This window comes from Eretmochelys imbricata, chromosome 2 (genome assembly GCF_965152235.1).
Source record: "Eretmochelys imbricata isolate rEreImb1 chromosome 2, rEreImb1.hap1, whole genome shotgun sequence".
NCBI classification, from domain to species: Eukaryota; Metazoa; Chordata; order Testudines; family Cheloniidae; genus Eretmochelys; species Eretmochelys imbricata.
Genome location: NC_135573.1, coordinates 141,735,437 through 141,754,617, shown reverse-complemented (window position 1 = coordinate 141,754,617; position 19,181 = coordinate 141,735,437). Strand labels below are relative to the sequence as shown.

At 38.7% G+C, this 19,181-nt stretch overlaps 1 protein-coding gene across 2 annotated transcripts in view; it reads left to right on the top strand.

The window, feature by feature from the left end:
• MARCHF6 (membrane associated ring-CH-type finger 6) overlaps positions 1-13,755 on the top strand; it is a 117,527-nt gene extending 103,772 nt beyond the window's left edge. For both annotated transcript variants that reach the window (XM_077810797.1, XM_077810796.1), the window contains 4 exons: positions 1,380-1,469; positions 7,386-7,518; positions 9,386-9,521; positions 11,476-13,755. In XM_077810797.1, coding sequence (XP_077666923.1) covers positions 1,380-1,469; positions 7,386-7,518; positions 9,386-9,521; positions 11,476-11,569 — 453 coding nt within the window. In that variant the 3' untranslated portion in view covers positions 11,570-13,755. The remainder of the gene's footprint in view (positions 1-1,379; positions 1,470-7,385; positions 7,519-9,385; positions 9,522-11,475) is intronic.
• Positions 13,756-19,181: the final 5,426 nt, after the last annotated feature.

The window sequence follows — 19,181 nt, the reverse complement described above, 5'->3', positions numbered from 1 at the left end:
GTGGACCTCAAGACAGTAGCAGTGCCTGGACTCTTAATCCTCTGGAGTCTGAACAAACACCTGCAAAGTCAGTGGTTGGATCACCCATAGCAGTTTGCTGAGGGGCCAAGAGGAGACACTTGTCTGGGGCTGTTTCAGTCTTCCTAATCTGTAATGAGTCAATCCTAACAGTTCTGTAGCTGTCCATAGTGCATTTCAAATAAAATAAGGTATACAAGAACTGAATTTCTAATGTGTAAAGATTTTGAAAGTACCTTTTTTGCTTTTATTATGTGTATAAACAAACAACCCCATTGTTTTTTTTGTTTGCGGGCCACCTTTCAGGAAAGGCATTCCATGATCGATCAGCCTAAAATCTAACCTACACTTAAAATCCCCCTAAAAATCTGTAGTTTGTTTCCTGTGAACCCCCCTAGTTGAGAGCTGCAGCATAGATAAAACACCAACTTTTCAGCTAGGTAGCTTGTCATCTACATATAAAGGGTATTGATTTCTCTCACTTATTTGGGCATGCATCACGTCTGTCCTTGTGAACAGGCAGGATATTTACAGTCTCTGAATTGCTTCAGTACTTGCATATTTCAGTGCCTTCCATTCTCCAAGAACTACAGTTGAACCTGAGTTATGAATACCTCAGGAATGGAGGTTCATAACTGACATTTTTTTAACTCTGAACTAAACATTTTGATTCTTTCCGAAGTTTACACCTGAGCATTGACTTAGTACAGCTTTGAAACTTCACTATGCAGAAGAAAAATGCTGCTTTAAACCATCTTAATTTAAATGAAACAAGCACAGAAACAGTTTCCTTACCTTGTCAAATCTTTTTTTAAACTTTCCCTTTATTTTGTAAGTTTGTTTAACACAGTACTGTACTGTTTTCTTTTTTGTGTGTGTCTCTCTCTTGATGCCTGATTGCATAGTTCTAGTTCCAAATGAGGTATGTGGTTGACCAGTCAGTTCATAACTCTGAGGTTCTACTGTAGATGTCTTGCAAACCAAAATAAAACTAAATTAGAAATAAAAATCTTAGCAACCTTACCTGTCCAGGTCAGGAGTGTACTGAAAGAGTGTAATGTTTATATTATTTTTTTGTCAATGGTTTAATAACAGCTAGGACTTCTATATATATCTTTCATACATAAATCTCAACGCTTTTTACAAGCACTCAAGCCTTGCAGTGTCCTTTTTTTCTTATGAGTTTGCAACAGAAGCCATCTTCAAACTACTCCACTTTGAAAGTAAAAAAGCAATTTTCTGATGGTTTTAAGTAATTTTGATATTAGAGATTTGCTGTAATAAATCTTTGGCTGGTCAAGACACATTTAGAAAATACTGACCGTTTACTTTTACTGTTATGTTCACTTTTATAAAATTAGGACTGGGCTCTTGGAGTTCTGCATGCCAAAATAATTGCTGCCATAACTCTGATGGGCCCACAGTGGTGGTTGAAAACAGTTATCGAACAGGTAAGAAAGTAACATTTTTTTTCTTTATTAGAGCACATTAAAATATAAGTTAAGGATAAAAAAGAACAAAAACAAGGAAGGACCTGAACCTAAAATTGGTAACTCCTATTTCAAAAGCCATGTATGTCCATTCCCTACTACATTTGAGTTAACATTATACCATAATTCCTGGTTATGTCCTGCAATGTTTTGCCTCCAAATATTTCTTAACAGTCTTATTTCTTGGTGCTCATTTTTCTCATTAATCATAACTTTTTTTTAACACCTGGTCCTTGAGTATCTGCCTTTTTAGATATTACTGGGCACAAAATTTTGTTAACTGGGATTCCAGGCTGTAAATAAAAATTAGCTATGTGGAAAAAAATCTTTGAGAGTAGAGTAGTCTTCAAAAAGCTTTTTTTTTTTTTTTTTTTTAATATTAGCTAGGAAATTTAAAGTTAAGGTTAAATTCGGAAATTGTAATGCATGGAAATACACAATTAAAGTCATTCAATCTTAACTGATTGTCTGCCAGCTGTGCAAACACTGTACATGAAAACTTCTTGCTAAAGGTTCTTGTTTATGACTTTAACTCTGTAAACTACTAAATCTCTTTTATTTGTGTAGTTGGTCTGTGAAGTTGAACTCTGGAGTACATAGCTTTGTATGTACATGCAAATTGCCTGCCGTGCTGTGCCCATGGATATAAACTACCTAATTTGAGGTCAAGTCTTTGAAGTGTAGTTGTAGGCCACATATGGAGTATTTGCGTACAGTTTTGGGCCCCCCACTTCAGAAAGGATGTGGACAAATTGGAGAGTCCAGCGGAGGACAACTAAAATGATTAGGGGGCTGGGGCACATGATTTATGAGGAGAGGCTGAGGGAACTGGGCTTATTTAATCTGCAGAAGAAGAGTGAAGGGAAATTTGATAGCAGCCTTCAACTACCTGAAGTGGGGTTCCAAAGAGGATGGAGCTTGGCTGTTCTCAGTGGTGGCAGATGACAGAACAAGGAGCAACGGTCTCAAGTTGCAGTTGGAGAGGTCTAGGTTGGATATTAGGAAAAACTTTTTCACTAGGAGGGTGGTGAAACACTGGAATGCATTAACTAGGGAGGTGGTGGAATCTCCTTCCTTAGAGGTTTTTAAGGCCCGGCTTGACAAAACCCTGGCTGGGATGATTTATTTAGGATTGGTCCTGCTTTGAGCAGGAGGTTAGACTAGATGACCTCCTGAGGTCTCTTCCAACCCTAATTATTCTGATAATCTGTTTAAAAATATTAAAAATAATACCTGTGAGGTTCTGTGTTTATCTTAATAATCCTAGATCATATCTGTTCAATTTATAAGTAAATAGATGGTCTTTCTAAATGCAAACCCTGGAAAATGAGGGTCAACCTGTATTACTTCTGGCTCACAAATCAGTAGTAGTAATTTTACAGCAGTTCAGTGCAGTAGTGTCTTGCTGTTATAATCAGGATTGGGACCTCATTGAACTGGATGCTGTAGAAACACATAGTAAAGAGACTCTGTATGTCCCAAAAAGATAATCTAAGGTAAAATAATACTCTGTTTGATTAATGGTGGAATAGAATCTTACTTTCTTCCATAGCTGCTGGCTCTGCAGTGTTAACAAGGAATACAAAGTAGTAAACATTTATTTTAGTAAAGTTAAGCAGCTATATGCTTAAAGAGAGTAACTGTTGTACAAGAAAATGCCATTTTTACATAGTCACTTCTCAAAATGGTGTTTTAAGAATTTTGTAGTGCCAGTATCACAGCTATATGTCTCTGCTAAAACTCTGTATGACAGTGCTTTCATTTGAAACAGTGTATTGTTTTTGGTAATTGTCCCAAACATTGTCTCATTTGGTGAAGAGAGGTATATGCTTCGCTTTATGCCGTATGGGCCCTATGTAAATGCCAGACAGTCAGAATATTTTACTCTAGAGACAGGTGTACTTTTGTTTAAGTCTCCCTTACTCTTATTTCAGGTTCAGCTACATCACTTCTCTGTTTTGGAGTCACTAGCAGGGTCATGGTACACTATTTGAGGTTTTCATTGCTCTGTAAAAGGTGACACCAAGTAAAAATGGATTGGGTGACCTTAACTGTATGTTTCCATTCTTTTTAATGTTTTCTCTTTTAAGTGTAACTTATTTTTAAAATTTAAACTTTCTTATGTTTGTGTGGGTTTTGTGTTCTCAATTTTTTTCCTCACACAAGTAATTTCCTGAAGAGTTTTGAAACCCCAATATCTCAGAAATGCTTACCTACATTGCTTGAAGCTTTCTAGAAAAATCCTACCCTGGTAGATGATACTACGTGCCAACTTTCTTATGGATTAGTCAAGTATTGGCAAGGTTTGGAGTCAAAATCGGTCTTAGAATGGGAGAATCAACCTTAGTATGGAGATACAATAGTAAATTGACCAATCCTAAATATGATTGCACTTTTTCTACTCAGAATATTCAAGTAAGTTCTTTGAAAAAAAAAAAAAAACCATAAATGTCCACAAACATCAATTTTGAAAACTCAAGTCAGAAAATGGAATAATTGTTGTTATATCACTAATAACTCAGGGCATAACATGTCCTGTATTTTTATTGTATGTATCTAATACATTAAGCTACAGTACAATTTAAAACTGGAATAGAAAACAGATGTGCATTGTGATAGTCTCCGTTAAAATGAAGTTTTTTTCCTAACTTTCAAGAGTTTGCAAATATGAAAACTTGATATTACTATTTTAAAGGTATGTAAATAATTTTTAATATGACCTTTTCTTAACTAAAAAGGAGATCAGTAAATAAGAAAGTTAAAGGTTTCCTGAGGCTTACCTTTAGATATGTTACAAGTTGGATCCTAGCAGAATTTTTAAGCTCCACAGGAGAAGAGCTTCTAGTATATAAAATAGATATAATTAATATCACTACATGTTTTAAGCAATAAATGTGGGTTTATTTCATTTTTTTTCTCATTTCTTATCCATTCCTCTACACTATCCTGCTATAAGAGGAAAGGATATAAACGCCTGAAATTGACTCAATCTCTGGAAACAGGACTAGATGACCAATGAAAGTGAAATTTAATAGAAAAGTGAAAGTTGGCTTCAGATGGATGCTATACCAAATGAACCAAGATTAAGGAGGAAACTTCTCCCCCAAAAAATTGATCTTGAGAACTTTTTGTTACATAGACATGAGCAACTAAAGAATATTAAGATAAATAAAATCTTACTGGCCTTACAGAGAAAGCTAAGTGTCACTTGGGAAGAATGAGGTGTCTACATTTATTTATTATTCCTGGGGAAATTCTGCATCAAAAAATTAAAAATGTGCACAATATTTTAAAATTCTGCAAGATTCTGTGTATTTTATTTGGCAAAATAACAAAATATAGTCATGCCAGTTTCAATTATTTTGGCAATTTATTTCAATATATCTGTCAGCAAATATGTCTGTAACAATACAACAAAAAAGATTCCTTGCTAGGCATATAAATACAGAACTTTGAGTAATTCATTTAAACTACAATACAGAAACGTATTTCCCGCATCCCTCAGAAGCAGTGCAAAGGCTTGGGAGAGTCAGGGATAATGGAGGAGCTGAGGGAGAGGGAAGTAATTGCTGGGAAGGAGCCTGGAAGTGAACTTGGAGGGTTGTTGTGTGTGGGTGGGAGAAGTATGGAGCAGATAATTTAAGGGGGATGGAATTGTTAGAGAGTTGGGGAGCCTCTCCCAAGCAGACCCTGGCTGACCCTTAGCCTCTCCCGTTCAGTCAAGCACATCTGCCCCATCCCTGTGTGTCCCTGCACCTCCACTACCCCCTGTGGCCCTGAACCTCACTCAGCCAGGCATAGCTGCCCCTGTCCAGATGTGTCCCTGCACCTCCACTTCCCATCGAGCCAGGCATAACTGCTCCTGTCCCCATGTGTCCCTGCACCCCCACTCTCATTCAGCCCCTGGTTCAGTGTTGTCACCCCACTAGCTCCTATGCCCCTGCCGCACTCTGTCCTCCCACACTAGCCCTTCTGAACCCTAGTCTGTATGGGAACACCCCCAGCCCCAGCAACCCTGTGTGCTCCGCTCTGTCTGTCCTGGGCCTTCTCACCTGGCCCCATGGGCAGGGTGCTGTGAGGAAAGCAGCCTCTGCCCCCTCCCTCTCTGTGGTTGGCTGCTGTGCCCCATGAGCCAGCTGCCCTCTCTTCTGGTGCCACAGAAGCTCCTGGTGGGCAGAAGGTGTAATTGTAGTGTGACCCCTCTCACAGCTTCCCTTCACCTCCCCATCAGAGTCAATTATTCAGGGTGGGGGCATGTGAGGGGGACATTAATTCTGCACTTGTATAATGGCGCAGAATGGCCCCAGGGAAATGTATAGACACTTCTATAGTGTTTATCATGTTTAGTATCTGAGCACTTTTTCAAAACAAAGATCTATCACTTACCTCTGGAAGATGGAACTCTCCTCCTTTTTCTAAACTGCTTTCTTAGTCCTTTCCTACATATGCTAGGGCAACAATTAGTTGCTGACAGTAGTTCCTCCTGGTTCCACTTCAGCTAATTTTGAAAGACGTTTAACTGCTAATATAGACTGGATAAACAATTTTCAATAAGGTAACAGAAAGTATGAAACAGACTTGTTGGAACCACTTTGGGATTTCTTCCCTTGACTTTTCAGAAGAGCCTATATTTGAGCTTCTGATCATGCTGCCAACACTCACTTGTTCAGTCAGGCTCTTGGTTCAGTGGTGTTTTGGTTTTAGTTTGGAGATTTTGGGGTAACTTTATTTTTTGGTGGGTTGGTTGATTTTATCATAATATTCTTATTACCGTATTTCCTTTCACACCCACTGCATGCAAGTTACTTGTTTTGAATGTACACATGCCTACTGAATGGCATTTTGGTAAAAGTTTACACTACATTACTTTACACTTGTACACCAAGGATATAACTGTAGATTTAAAAGTGAGGAAAAAAACTAATAGTGGCTACTGTTTTAGGTATTTAAGTAGGATGAAAGTTAGAATAGAATGAATGGGAGGTAGATTAAGGGTGCTACAGTTCCTTGTTTTTGCAGTTTACACTGCTGACATTTATGGAGTAACTGGAGTATAATAAAACCTATTAGAAAAGGGACCACTAAAGGAGAAACAGAATGTGTTGTATGTTACAGTAGTATGTATATCTGTGGACAAAGAGATGTCTCTGAATTGAGGAGTAATGATAGTGTGTGTGAGAGAGAGAAAAATTGTGTATTATTAAAATTAGAAACCTGGACATATTTTAAAGAATGTAAATATGATAAACTTAATGTATAATGAAAAATTACATAGGTATGTATGCTAAATACTTTCATAATTATGGATCAAAATTCATGGACTAAAAATTAAATTAACAGTTGTTAAACACCTGGTTTATTAAAAACCAGTTACTGAAACATTTTTGTATTTCTGTAACATCACCAGCAGTTACAAAAATAAGTTTTGCCATTGCTGGTATTTTTTCTACAATCATAGCCATTTCTCCAAATGAAAAACAGCCTTTCTTAGGCCTGGTCTACACTAAAAAGCTAGGTTGACCAAACTACACCACTCAGGGCTGTGAAAAATCCAGACACCTGTGCAGTGTAGTTAAGCCAACCTAACCCTTGGTGTAGACATCACTGGGTTGACGGAAAAATTCTTCCATTGACCTAGTTACTGCCTCTCAGGGAGGTGGATTACAGCTATGTCGCTGTAGCATTTCAAGTGTAGACAAGCGCTAAGTCTGTGATAACTTGTGAAGGTGTCACCAAAGTTATTTAACTAGGTACGTTTAAGGAAAATATTGAAGTACTAACAAAGAAGCACTTGAATTATGTAAAACACTTTTATTTACCAAAACCTGTAGCGATTTTCTGATTCACTCTTCCTGATCGTTTTGTCTTTCTTCTTAGGTTTATGCAAATGGAATTCGTAATATCGATTTACATTTTATCATTCGAAAACTGGCAACACCTGTAATCTCTGTTCTGTTACTTTCCCTTTGTATACCTTATATCATAGCTTCTGGTGTTGTTCCTTTGTTAGGTAAGTATAAATTATAGGTATTTGTTTCATTATCTGGCCATTGTGCCTAAGAGGGGCTATGTCTACACTACCACCTCTGTCAGCAAAATTTGTGTCGCTCCGGGGTATGAATATTCCACCTCCGAGTAACATAAATTATGTGGGCATAAGCGCTAGTGTACACAGCACTGTGTTGGCGGGAGACTTCTCTTGCTGACATAGTTGCCAGTGCTCATTGGGCGTGGATTAATAATGTCGACGGGAGAGAGTGGCTACACAAGAGATCTTACAGCAGCACACCTGCATCGCTCTCTAGTGTAGCCTTAGATGTAATAAAGGAAATACAGTATAGCATCAATGTTAACTAGCAAATGTAAATGCTTAAATAGTGATGTCACCATGCATTTTGTTTAATGTCTTTGATACATTGAATATAAATGTTTTAAATGAGATATTAGAGAGACTAGGTGGGTGAGGTGATATCTTTTATTGAACCAACTTCTACAGGGGAGAGAGACAAGCTTTCAAGCTTACACAGAGCTCTTCAGGTCTAGGAAATGTACTCAGTATGTCACAGTTAAATACAAGATAGAATAGATCATTTAGCATAAGTAATTAACACTCCTTTTCAGGGGGCCATTCAAGGTGAAGTGGCCAGTTAACATCTCTCCAGTCATTTGAGGGAAGGAGAGCTGGGGGAGGAGGGGGTTAAGTGGGTTTATATATATATATAGAGAGAGAGATATAGTTGTACAATCATGGAATCTCAGGGTTGGAAGGGACCTCAGGAGGTCATCTAGTCCAACCCCCTGCTCAAAGCAGGACCAAGCCCCAATTTCTGCCCCAGATCCCTAAATGGCCCCCTCAAGGATTGAACTCACAACCCTGGGTTTAGCAGGCCAATGCTCAAACCCTGGTTGTCAAATATCACTGAGGCCAGACACCTGTTAGTGTTTGTGGACATATGTTCTATCATATTAAAACATTATATAAATCACTTATTGAGCTGAGTTAAAGAGTTAATTCTCAGAGAGGGTGCAAAGGGAAGACTAGAGTAGGTGAAACTAATGTATTTTGTTTTGTATTGGTATCAGTACATTAAAGTTGTTAAAATGTTTCTGAATTTGAGTTCTGTTTAAATATGAGTTCCATAGATGTGGACTATTTCCACCAGCTTTCTAGAACAGTAACTAAATTTACTAAGGCACAAATAGATAATTGTGCAAATTTCAGCAGAAACATAAGGAATTCAAAGTTTTGATGGAACATCTGTTTTGGTTACCACTTGTTTGTTGTTAAGCTTTTTATATGTGAGGAAGTTATGGATATAGGGAGTCCAGTAATTGTACCAGTTGGTCATTCACCTCTTACATGAATGTAGGTGAACATCTCATCGTATCTGAAACTATATATATGTCAGTAAGCAAACAGGACTCCTGCTCACTGTTTGGTTTTGCAACTTGAGTTTTCACAATGCTTACAACTTCAGCCCCCAGTGCCCAGTTGTTATGTTGGATCTTTCAAAATTCTGGACATGTTGTTTGCCTGCTCTCCAATAAATGTGTAATGTAAATGAGCGTGTACAGGCTAAGTTCACAAACTCATGATTTCAGTTAAATGAGGAAGTGGAGGTAAAACTAGATACTCACTAGCAATAGAACTAACGGTATGCTTGTTTACAAGGGTAGGCAAATTAGTTAATTTTCCTCAGTTATGATTCATTTGATACACAGTATTTAGAAATGCATATTTCATGCTAATATTTAGCCTCACTTGTGGTACTTCCCTAGGGGAGAGGGGGAGAAAACTGCATGTTCTGTTCAATAGTGCTGTTGGATACTGCAAGATGTAATGGATATATGTGGACCTAACTATATATATTTTGCAGGTGTTACTGCTGAAATGCAAAATTTAGTACAGCGCCGAATTTATCCTTTCCTACTCATGGTGGTGGTTTTGATGGGGATCCTGTCCTTCCAGGTCCGCCAGTTCAAGCGCCTTTATGAACATATTAAAAATGACAAGTATGTACACATCACCTGCCCTGCAGCTGGAAATTTTTCTTAAATTGTGACAAGTGAGATCAGACCTCTTTTGAGTTCAGAAATGATGCAACACTGTACACCATGTCATTACTGTGCCACATGACGGAATGGGCACATTCTTCATGCACATCCTTGGCACCAATTATATATAATTAGAAAGCATATTTGTTTTAACGTATTTGGACAAATGATATTTGCTGTGTACTGATTTTTCTCAATGCAACGTGTTGGAGAAATACTGGGGAATTAAACATTGAGCTGAAAAATCTCTATGTGTGTAAGTTCCGAATAAAAGTGAAAGATTCCTTCACAATAGAGTACCTCAATAAAATATTGTTACTAAGGGACTGGATGGCTAAAGAAACTTGCAATGGATTTCAGGTTACCAGTTCAAATATGGCCTCTGCTGGTATTTGGTAGCAGTGAAAAGTCACTAAAATGTAACCGCTCTTGATGATTTTGGTTCATGAGAACAGCCATACTGGGTCAGATCAGCTGTCCATTAATACCAGTATTCTGTCTTTTGCTATGGCCAGTGCCAGGTGCTTCAGAGGGAGTTATCAGAACAAGGCAATTCCATGTGATCCATCTCTTGTCGTCCAGTCCCAGCTTGTGGCAGTTGGAGGTCTAAGGACACCTAGAGTGTGGGGTTTTTTCCCCTAGTAGATGTATGTGCTTTACAAAACGAACCCTAAATGGCTCCCATATTGACGTCATCACTAGAGAAGCCAAAGCCTGGATAAGTGAAATGAGTGAGCAAACATCTCCCCACTAGATGTGGTGCTTGCAGCACTGTGGTGACGCACAGTGATAGCGCAGCGTGGGAAAGTACAGCCCCTGCTGTGTTTGTACTGTAAGAAGCAGGCTCTTTTGCCCTACAAGGTTTTCAGTTTGCTACTCTTCCACTTTATGAAAAATTTAGCTACTGTTCTGTACTTGACTGAAGAGCAGAACGCATTTCCTCTCTGTAAGTAACCTTATTCCACATCCTTGTAGAAACGGGGAACTTACGCAATCAGATTTTGAAGTAATTTACAAAATAAAGCATATGCGTGCAACATTCGTTCTTTAAACTGAACCTTGTTGAATTAAATCATTGATATACCACAGAACTTCAGCAGGGAACGTGGCTTATGCTGTGTATGTGAAGTAAAATAAGGGCACATGACAAAAGGTGACAGTTTGGAAAAAGGAACATGAGAAAAGACTGAGGAAGAGAATGACAGATTGGTTCCTGAAGAAAGTGGGTTCTGAGGAAAAATTACTGGAAGGGGAGTGCCTTCTGAGCTTGGGGATTATCATTAAAAAAGGCATGAAACCGAGTGCAAAAGGCAAAAAGCAGTAATGTGACAGGATTAAGAAGAATGTAAGGAGCGATTTGGCAGGAGGGCAGTGGTAGAAAGAAATTACATTGTGCCAGGGTCAATAAACTACTGCCTCTCAAGGAGGTGGATTAACTCTGCGGATGGCAGAAGCGCTCTCATCTGTGTAGCATCTCGCTGAAGCAGTACAGTGGCGCAGCTGCCTCCTTACTGATGCAACGTTTTAAGTGTAGATCTGCCCTCAGGCAGCTGTTGTGAAGAAGAATTTGAAAATGTAACCCAACTACAAAGGGTAGAAATATTTCTTTAAAATGAAAACTGAGATTCTGAGGTAATCGGGACTTGGGTCCCTAGACACAGACCAATAATGCCTGTAATTAATCCTGCCCTGCCAAGAAGGTGCAAACTAAGCACCTGAATTTAAGTAAAAGGATGGAAGGAAGCCAGTGAGGAGGTTCAAGTGTGGAATAACAAGCTTGGCTGGAATGACAGGAGGAGATGACGGTAGTAGTAGTGCTTTCAATACGCTGGATGGTAGAGGGGTGAGAAAAGTGCATTCATGACATTTTACCATTTTGTTGAATAATGACTGTTTGTCTTTAAAATCCCAGGTACCTTGTGGGACAACGACTTGTGAATTACGAGCGAAAATCTGGTAAACAAAGCACATCACCACCACCACCACCTCAGTCTGCACAAGCATAGAATGGTCACATCAAACACCTCAACCTTTTCTTTGCCTTTACATGTCCTTTTTCACAGACGTCTCTTCAGTCTTTGGACATACTTCCCTATGATCTTCTCAGCAGTGTTTCTATTTGTCGCTTCTCTTGGTAGCATTCAGATAGCAGTTAAGGTTCTGTGTCTTTACCTGCATATTCTGATGTTATCCATGCTGTCTGAGGTCTGTAAATGTGTAAATAGAAGTATCCTGATACCGAAAACCTTGGATTAAAAAGAATGTGCATTGTACATCTTTAAAAAACTATATTAATTTATTAAATCGAGTTGTCACTTTATTTTGGACTGCTGTTCTGTTGACAAACAATGTGCCACAAATAAATGGTGCAAAGGGGCAAGTCATTTTTATAAAAATTGGAGCATATTTTATGGTGTTCATGACAGTTCTTATTACAGTAATAGTAATACGATTTTCTTGGGCTGGAAGGCCACACTGGGAATATAAAAAGGAAATGACCACCCTTCCAGTCAGCAGTGAAGTGGCTGTGGTAAGAACACAATGAACTATGTAGCTTACTGTCAGTCTTTTTTATTGTTTTGTATAACACCAAAGCAGTTGTACATTTTCTATTGCCTGATTATTTTTTTTTCATGTGTCTGGGTTTGTAATATTGTACAGTTACTGGTAGGTTAGGAAAAATATTTCCTTATTTAGACAGTACTTGTAGGGGCTCAGTGACATTAATTCTTTGGCACTGAAAATCAGGATTTCATGATTCTAAGCACCAAATCAAAATTCAATAGCGCTAAATGGTAGGAGCACTTAAACCTGCCAATTGAGGGGTATGTAAGAAGACTACAGTTCTAATTCTCAGCCAATATTTCCCTGACATATCTAAAGCTCTGCATTTTAAATGATTACAGTAAATTTCCCTAATGAGTTTTATTTACTCAGAAGAAGCTTAGCTGACATGTTTGCACAGGACCATAGTGTAAGAAACATGCTGTGAAATGCTCTTTCACTGAACACCTTGAAAAACTGTTGTTTTTTTTCTTACAACCAAACCTGCAAATTATACTATAAATGTTATATTAGATCACATACAAATAAAATAAACTTTTACCTTTTCATTTGTAAGGGAGTAACACTAGAAACTTCAGTGAACATGTACAGAATGTTACCTGTGGAAAACGAAATCCACGTAGTATTAAACAGAGTTAAAGAAAAATGAACTAATTTCTTTGCAAGGATACAGCCAAACGAGAGCCACCAAAATCAAGTTCAACAACTTCTGATATTTTTATATTTAGATAGAATTTTTTTCAGTGGTGATAATGATTTTTTACGTAGATGTCTTTTAAAGAAAAATACAGAACAATAATACAAAGCTTTAAGTAGAGTTAAATCATGTGCTTAGATGCAGTTATCCATTTCCGGACTGTATGAGGAAAAAAATATATGGAGATTTATTGTGGTAATCAGAAAACTAAAGGAACATGCTTAAATTACTACTCAGCATTCTCCCTGAGCATTGCATATTTAATCATATGTATGTAAAATATAATACGTTGGACGTACAAGATGCTGCATCTCTGCCTCTGATTTGACAGTGAAGTTTGAGAGCTGTATTGGTCCAGGATTTTTTTAAACCGAATTAATATCTTGGTATCAGGAGCCTAGATTCCTTGACAATGTACACATGCCAAATGCATCTGTGTTAAGCAGTAGGAGGATTGGGCTATCGCTACCAAGAGGTCAACAATTGGTACTTTACTTTATTCTAGTCATTTTGAACTATAATATGTGAGCACTTTGGAGTGATTCTTAGAGAATGTCCAGTAAAATGAAGTAATGGAAAAATGGCCTAAACATTTTCACTGTCCATGTCAATTTAAAGTTAAATTGAGTATTCACATCCCAAATATTTTTGACATGCAAATGTTTTACATTTGAATATGTATAGTGGTGTACTTTCTGTAAGATAAATATTTTTCAAAAAGATTAAATTTACTGGTAACGCTTTGAGTTCCACCAAGATTTGATCCGGGACGTAGTCTTTGGTAAACAATTCCAAACAGTCTTACCACTCACATATTGCCAGCACTGCTGGGCTTCTTCATGTAGCATTTTCAATAGTGCACTCTTGTAATTTGTGTTTTTTATCCAGATAAACTGGTGTTCAAGAAATATTAAAGTTTATTAAGAAAAAGCCTTTGTGCTTTGTTTCTTATTACTGTTTGTTTTTAAAAATCATAATACAAACCAAATCTGCATTTGGGTCAGTTAGGTAAACTTATTAAATATTTTGCACTAAAGATAGACGTAAGATTACATGAGTTATGTTTGCTTTTCTTAATGAAAATAAGTTGCATTGTTTTACAGATATTTAAGGGAAGTGAAGTTTGTTGCTGTATCTGGCCACTATAAACCTCCAAAAGTCTTTTTATCTCAAGATATTATTTTATTCTGAGTATATTTTACACATTTGTCCCACACAACCTTCACTGTCTTTCCTGAGACACACAGAGTTGATAAGAAAATATAAGGCAGCTTTTGTTTTAAGGTTTAATACTCTAGTTAAATAATACTCTGGATTATTGTCCTGTGTGATAAGATTCAACGATAAAGGCTTTATTATGGCAGTTAATTCTTCACCATTGTTAGGGGCTGAGAGACTCTGCACCAGTGGCATCTGTGTCTGAAGCAAAATATCTCCAGGAATGCTGGAGTAGCACATAGTGCAGTGGACACTGCTATGCTCTTTGGAAAAGTGCAGTGTGCACTTCCCGTGTCAGTAAGTGCTTTAGTCTGAGGACTGGTGTGGAAGGGCTGAAGCCATTGCCCCACTTAATCAATCAACTCCCTTTTTGTGTGGCCATCACTACTGGTGGCATTAGATATTTCAGGTCTGTGCACCAAGGGATTGCGAGGGTGGAATTGTAGACACCCTTGCACACCAAATAGGGCTAATCACAGCCTGAAGGTTTTAATCAAAGGGGGTTTATTTTTCTGAAACGAAGTTCGCTAATTGTTTCCTGCTGAGGAATTGTCTTAATCAGTTTATACTATTTACTTGAATTTTAACTATGTAGCTAGTAAACGTTTATATTACTTTAAATTAAACATATTAAGTACAAATTAAAGGGAAACTGTATTGTAATAAAATATTACCAGTGCCCTTAAAGGGAGTAAACTGTTAGTTAAAACTTTGCATCTCTCTGCTGGGTGCCCTTCGCATCAAACAGACTGCTTATCTTCACTTTCAAGGCCCTTCAGAGCAGTGGTTCTCAAAGCCGGTCCACTGCTTGTTTGGGGAAAGCCCTGGCGGGCTGGACCGGTTTGTTTACCTGCCGCGTCCGCAGGTTCGGCCGATCGTGGCTCCCACTGGCCGCGGTTCGTCACTCAGGCAAAACCCTGCAGGAAGTGGCGCAGGCCAAGGGACGTGCTGGCCGCCCTTCCGCAGCCCCCATTAGCCTGGAGCGGCGATCGGCCAAACCTGCGGACGTGGCAGGTAAACAAACCGGTCTGGCCCACCAGGGGCTTTCCCTGAACAAGTGGCGGACTGGCTGTGAGAACCACTGCTTTAGAGTATGTCTATGTTGCATTTAAAAACCTGCTGACTTGGGCTTGCAGGGCTCAGTCTAAGGAGCTGTTTAATTGCAGTGTAGACATCTGGGTTTGGGCTGCAGCCTGGGCTGTAGGACCCTACAGCCCAAGCCGGAATGTCTACACAGCACTTAGCAGCCCTGCAGCCCAAGTCAGCTGGCGCAGGCCAGCCATAGGTGTCTAACTGCAGTGTAGTTACAGCCTATCCCCACCCTACCTATTGTCTCATTTCACTGTTGAAATGTTGACTCCCATCTCCAATCAACCAGTAAGGCCAATTTCCATTGCCCACTTGTTAAGTTTTCAAACAAGCACCTTTATACTTTCTCCCATGCTGCCCTGCACACTTGGGAGATGCTCCATGTAAACAGCCACAAAGCTATCTCATTATCCTCCTTTAAATCCCTCAAAGTTCTGCTTTGCCCTGATGCCTACAAAACACTCAACTTGGTGCACTGAGCCCACTGCCTAACATGCTGACCATTGCTGTCTTGTTGTTTCCTTGAATGCCCTGTCTGTATCCATTTGTTGTCTTTTATCTTCAACTTAGCTTGTAAGCTCTTTGGGTAGGAACCATCTTTGTTTTCTGTTTATATAGTGTCTAACACAGTGGGGTCCTGGTCCATGAGTAGGGCTTGTAGGCACTACAGTAATACGAATAATACATTTACATATTATTTATATATTATTTGTATATATAAATATATATAAAATCAAACAGGCAGGCACCTACATAGACTGATAATGCAGATTAGGAAATATATCTCCAGACTGAAACAAATGGGGAAATTGGAGCTTTTTCAAAACGGGGAGGTAAGTTTGATTTCATTTTTTTAAATTAGTTAACTTTACAGTACTTGTTAAATTAAAACTCAACCCCCCCCCCCTCCCCAACCTGGTAAATTCTTACATCTTACATTTTCAAAAGTTTTGGTAAATTCTGACATCTGATTCATTCTAATGTGGAGATACATTTCCTGTGTCAAAGGAGGATATTGATATAATAGGCATCAGAGAAACCTGGTGGAGTGAGGGCAATCAATGGAACACAATCATTCTGGGGTACAAAATATATCAGAAGGACAGAACAGGTTGGGCGGGGGGAGTGGCACTATATGTGAAAGAAAATGTAGAATCAAATGAAATAAAAATCTTAAATGAATCCACATGTTCCGTAGAATCTCTATGGATAGTAATTCCATGCTCTTATAAGAATATAACCGTAGGGATCTATTATCGACCATCTGACCAGGACAGTGATTGTAATGATGAAATGCTAAGGGAGATTAGAGAGACTATCAAAATAAAAAACTCAATAATAGTGGGGGATTTCAATTATCCCCAAAATGACTGGGTACATGTCACCTCAGGATGAAATGCAGAGACAAAATTTCTCCATACTTTAAATGACTGCTTCTTGGAGCAGCTGGTACAGGAACCCACAAGGGGAGAGGCAACTCTCGATCTACTCCTGAGTGGAGCACAGGATCTGGTCCAAGAGGTAACTATAACAGGAAATAGTGACCATAATAAAATAACATTTAACATTCCTGTGGTGGGAAGAACACATCAACAGCCCAACACTGTGGCATTTAATTTCAGGAAGGAGAACTATGCAAAAATGAAGGGGTTAGTTAAACAGAAATGAAAGGGTACGGTGACTAGAGTGAAATCCCTGCAAGCTGCATAGACACTTTTCAAAGACACCATAATAGAGGCTCAACTTAAATGTATACCCAAATTAAAAAACACAGTAAAAACTAAAAAAGAGCCACCGTGGCTTAACAACCTTGTAAAAGAAGCAGTGAGAGATAAAAAGGCATCTTTTAAAAAGTGGTAGTCAAATCCTAGTGAGGTAAATAGAAAGGAGCAGAAACACTGCCAAATTAAATGTAAAAATGTAATAAGAAAAGCCAAAAAGGAGTTTGAAGAACAGCTAGCGAAAAACTCAAAAGGTAATAATGTTTTTTAAGTACACCAGAAGCAGGAAGTCTACTAAACAACCAGTGGGGCCCCTGGATGATCAAGATACAAAAGGAGCACTTAAAGACGATAAAGTCATTGCGGAGAAACTAAATGAATTCTTTGCTTCAGTCTTTGTGGCTGAGGATGTTAGGGAGATTCCCAAACCTGAGCCATCTTTTGTAGGTGACAAAGCTGAGGAATTGTCACAGACTGAAGTGTCACTAGAGGAGGTTTTGGAATTAATTGAGAAACTTAACAGTAACAAGTCACCGGGACCAGATGGCATTCACCCAAGAGTTCTGAAAGAACTCACACGTGAAATTGCGGAACTGTTAACTATGGTTTGTAACCTGTCCTTTAAATCAGCTACTGTACCCAATGACTGGAAGATAGCTGATGTAATGCCAATATTTAAGAAGGGCTCTAGAGGTGATCCTGGCAATTACAGATCGGTAAGTTTAACATCAGTACTGGGCAAATTAGTTGAAACAATAGTAAAGAATAAAATTGTCGGACATGAAGAACATAAATTGTTGCGCAAAAGTCAGCATGGTTTCTGTAAAGGGAAATCATGTCTTACTAATCTATTAGAGTTCTTTGAAGGGGTCAACAAATGTGGAGAAGGGGGATCCAGTGGACATAGTATATTTAGATTTCCAGAAAACCTCTGACAAGGTCCCTCACCAAAGGCTCTTACATAAATTAAGTTGCCATGGGATAAGAGGGAAGATCCTTTCATGGATTGAGAACTGGTTAAAAGACAGGAACAAAGGGTAGGAATAAATGGTAAATTTTCAGAATGGAGAGGGGTAACTAGTGGTGTTCCCCAGGGTCAGTCCTAGGACCAATCCTATTCAACTTATTCATAAATTATCTGGAGAAAGGGGTAATAAACAGTGAGGTGGCAAAGTTTGCAGATGAAACTAAACTGCTCAAGATAGTTAAGACCAAAGCAGACTGTGAAGAACTTCAAAAAGATCTCACAAAACTAAGTGATTGGGCAACAAAATAGCAAATGAAATTTAATGTGGATAAATCTATAGTAATGCACATTGGAAAAAATAACCCCAACTATACATACAATATGATGGGGGCTAAGTTAGCTACAACTAATTAGGAGAAAGATCTCTGAGTCATCGTAGATAGTTCTCTGAAGACGTCCACACAGTGTGCAGCGGCAGTGAAACAAGCAAACGGAATGTTAAGAATCATTAAAAAAGGGGTAGAGAATAAGACAGAGAATATCTTATTGCCCTTATATAAATCCATAGTACGCCCATATCTTGAATACTGCGTACAGATGTGGTCCCCCTCATCTCAAAAAAGATATACTGGCATTAGAAAAGGTTCAGAAAAGGGCAACTAAAATTATTAGGGCTTTGGAATGGGTCCCATATGAGGAGAGATTAAAGAGGCTAAAACTTTTCAGCTTGGAAGAGAGGAGACTAAGGGGGGATATGATAGAGGTCTATAAAATCATGAGTGGTGTGGAGAAAGTGAATAAGGAAAAGTTATTTACTTGTTCCCATAATATAAGCTGCCTAACATCAACCTGTGGAACTCCTTGCCTGTGGAGGTTCTGAAGGCTAGGACTATGACAGCGTTTAAAAGAGAACTGGATAAATTCATGGAGGTTAAGTCCATTAATGGCGATTTGCCAGGATGGGAAAGGAATGGTGTCCCTAGCCTCTGTTTGTCAGAGGGTGGAGATGGATGGCAGGAGAGAGATCACTTGATCATTACCTGTTAGGTTTACTCTCTCTGGGGCACCTGGCATTGGCCACTGTCAGTAGACAGGATACTGGGCTGGATGGACCTTTGGTATGACCCAGTATGGCCATTCTTGTGTTCTGTCTGAACTTACTACAAAGGAATCTAGTCATCTTACACTGAGAAATGATTTAGCATGAAAGGAGTGTCACTGAAATAGTGACCGGTGTGTCTATCAAATGGGGTAATTCTGGAATAAAGTGATTTTTATTCTGGAGTAGGTCCACTTGGGGAGCTCTGTTAGGGGGCTTATTCCTTCACCCACTCACTTCCCTGGTCCTTCTCGCATGAACA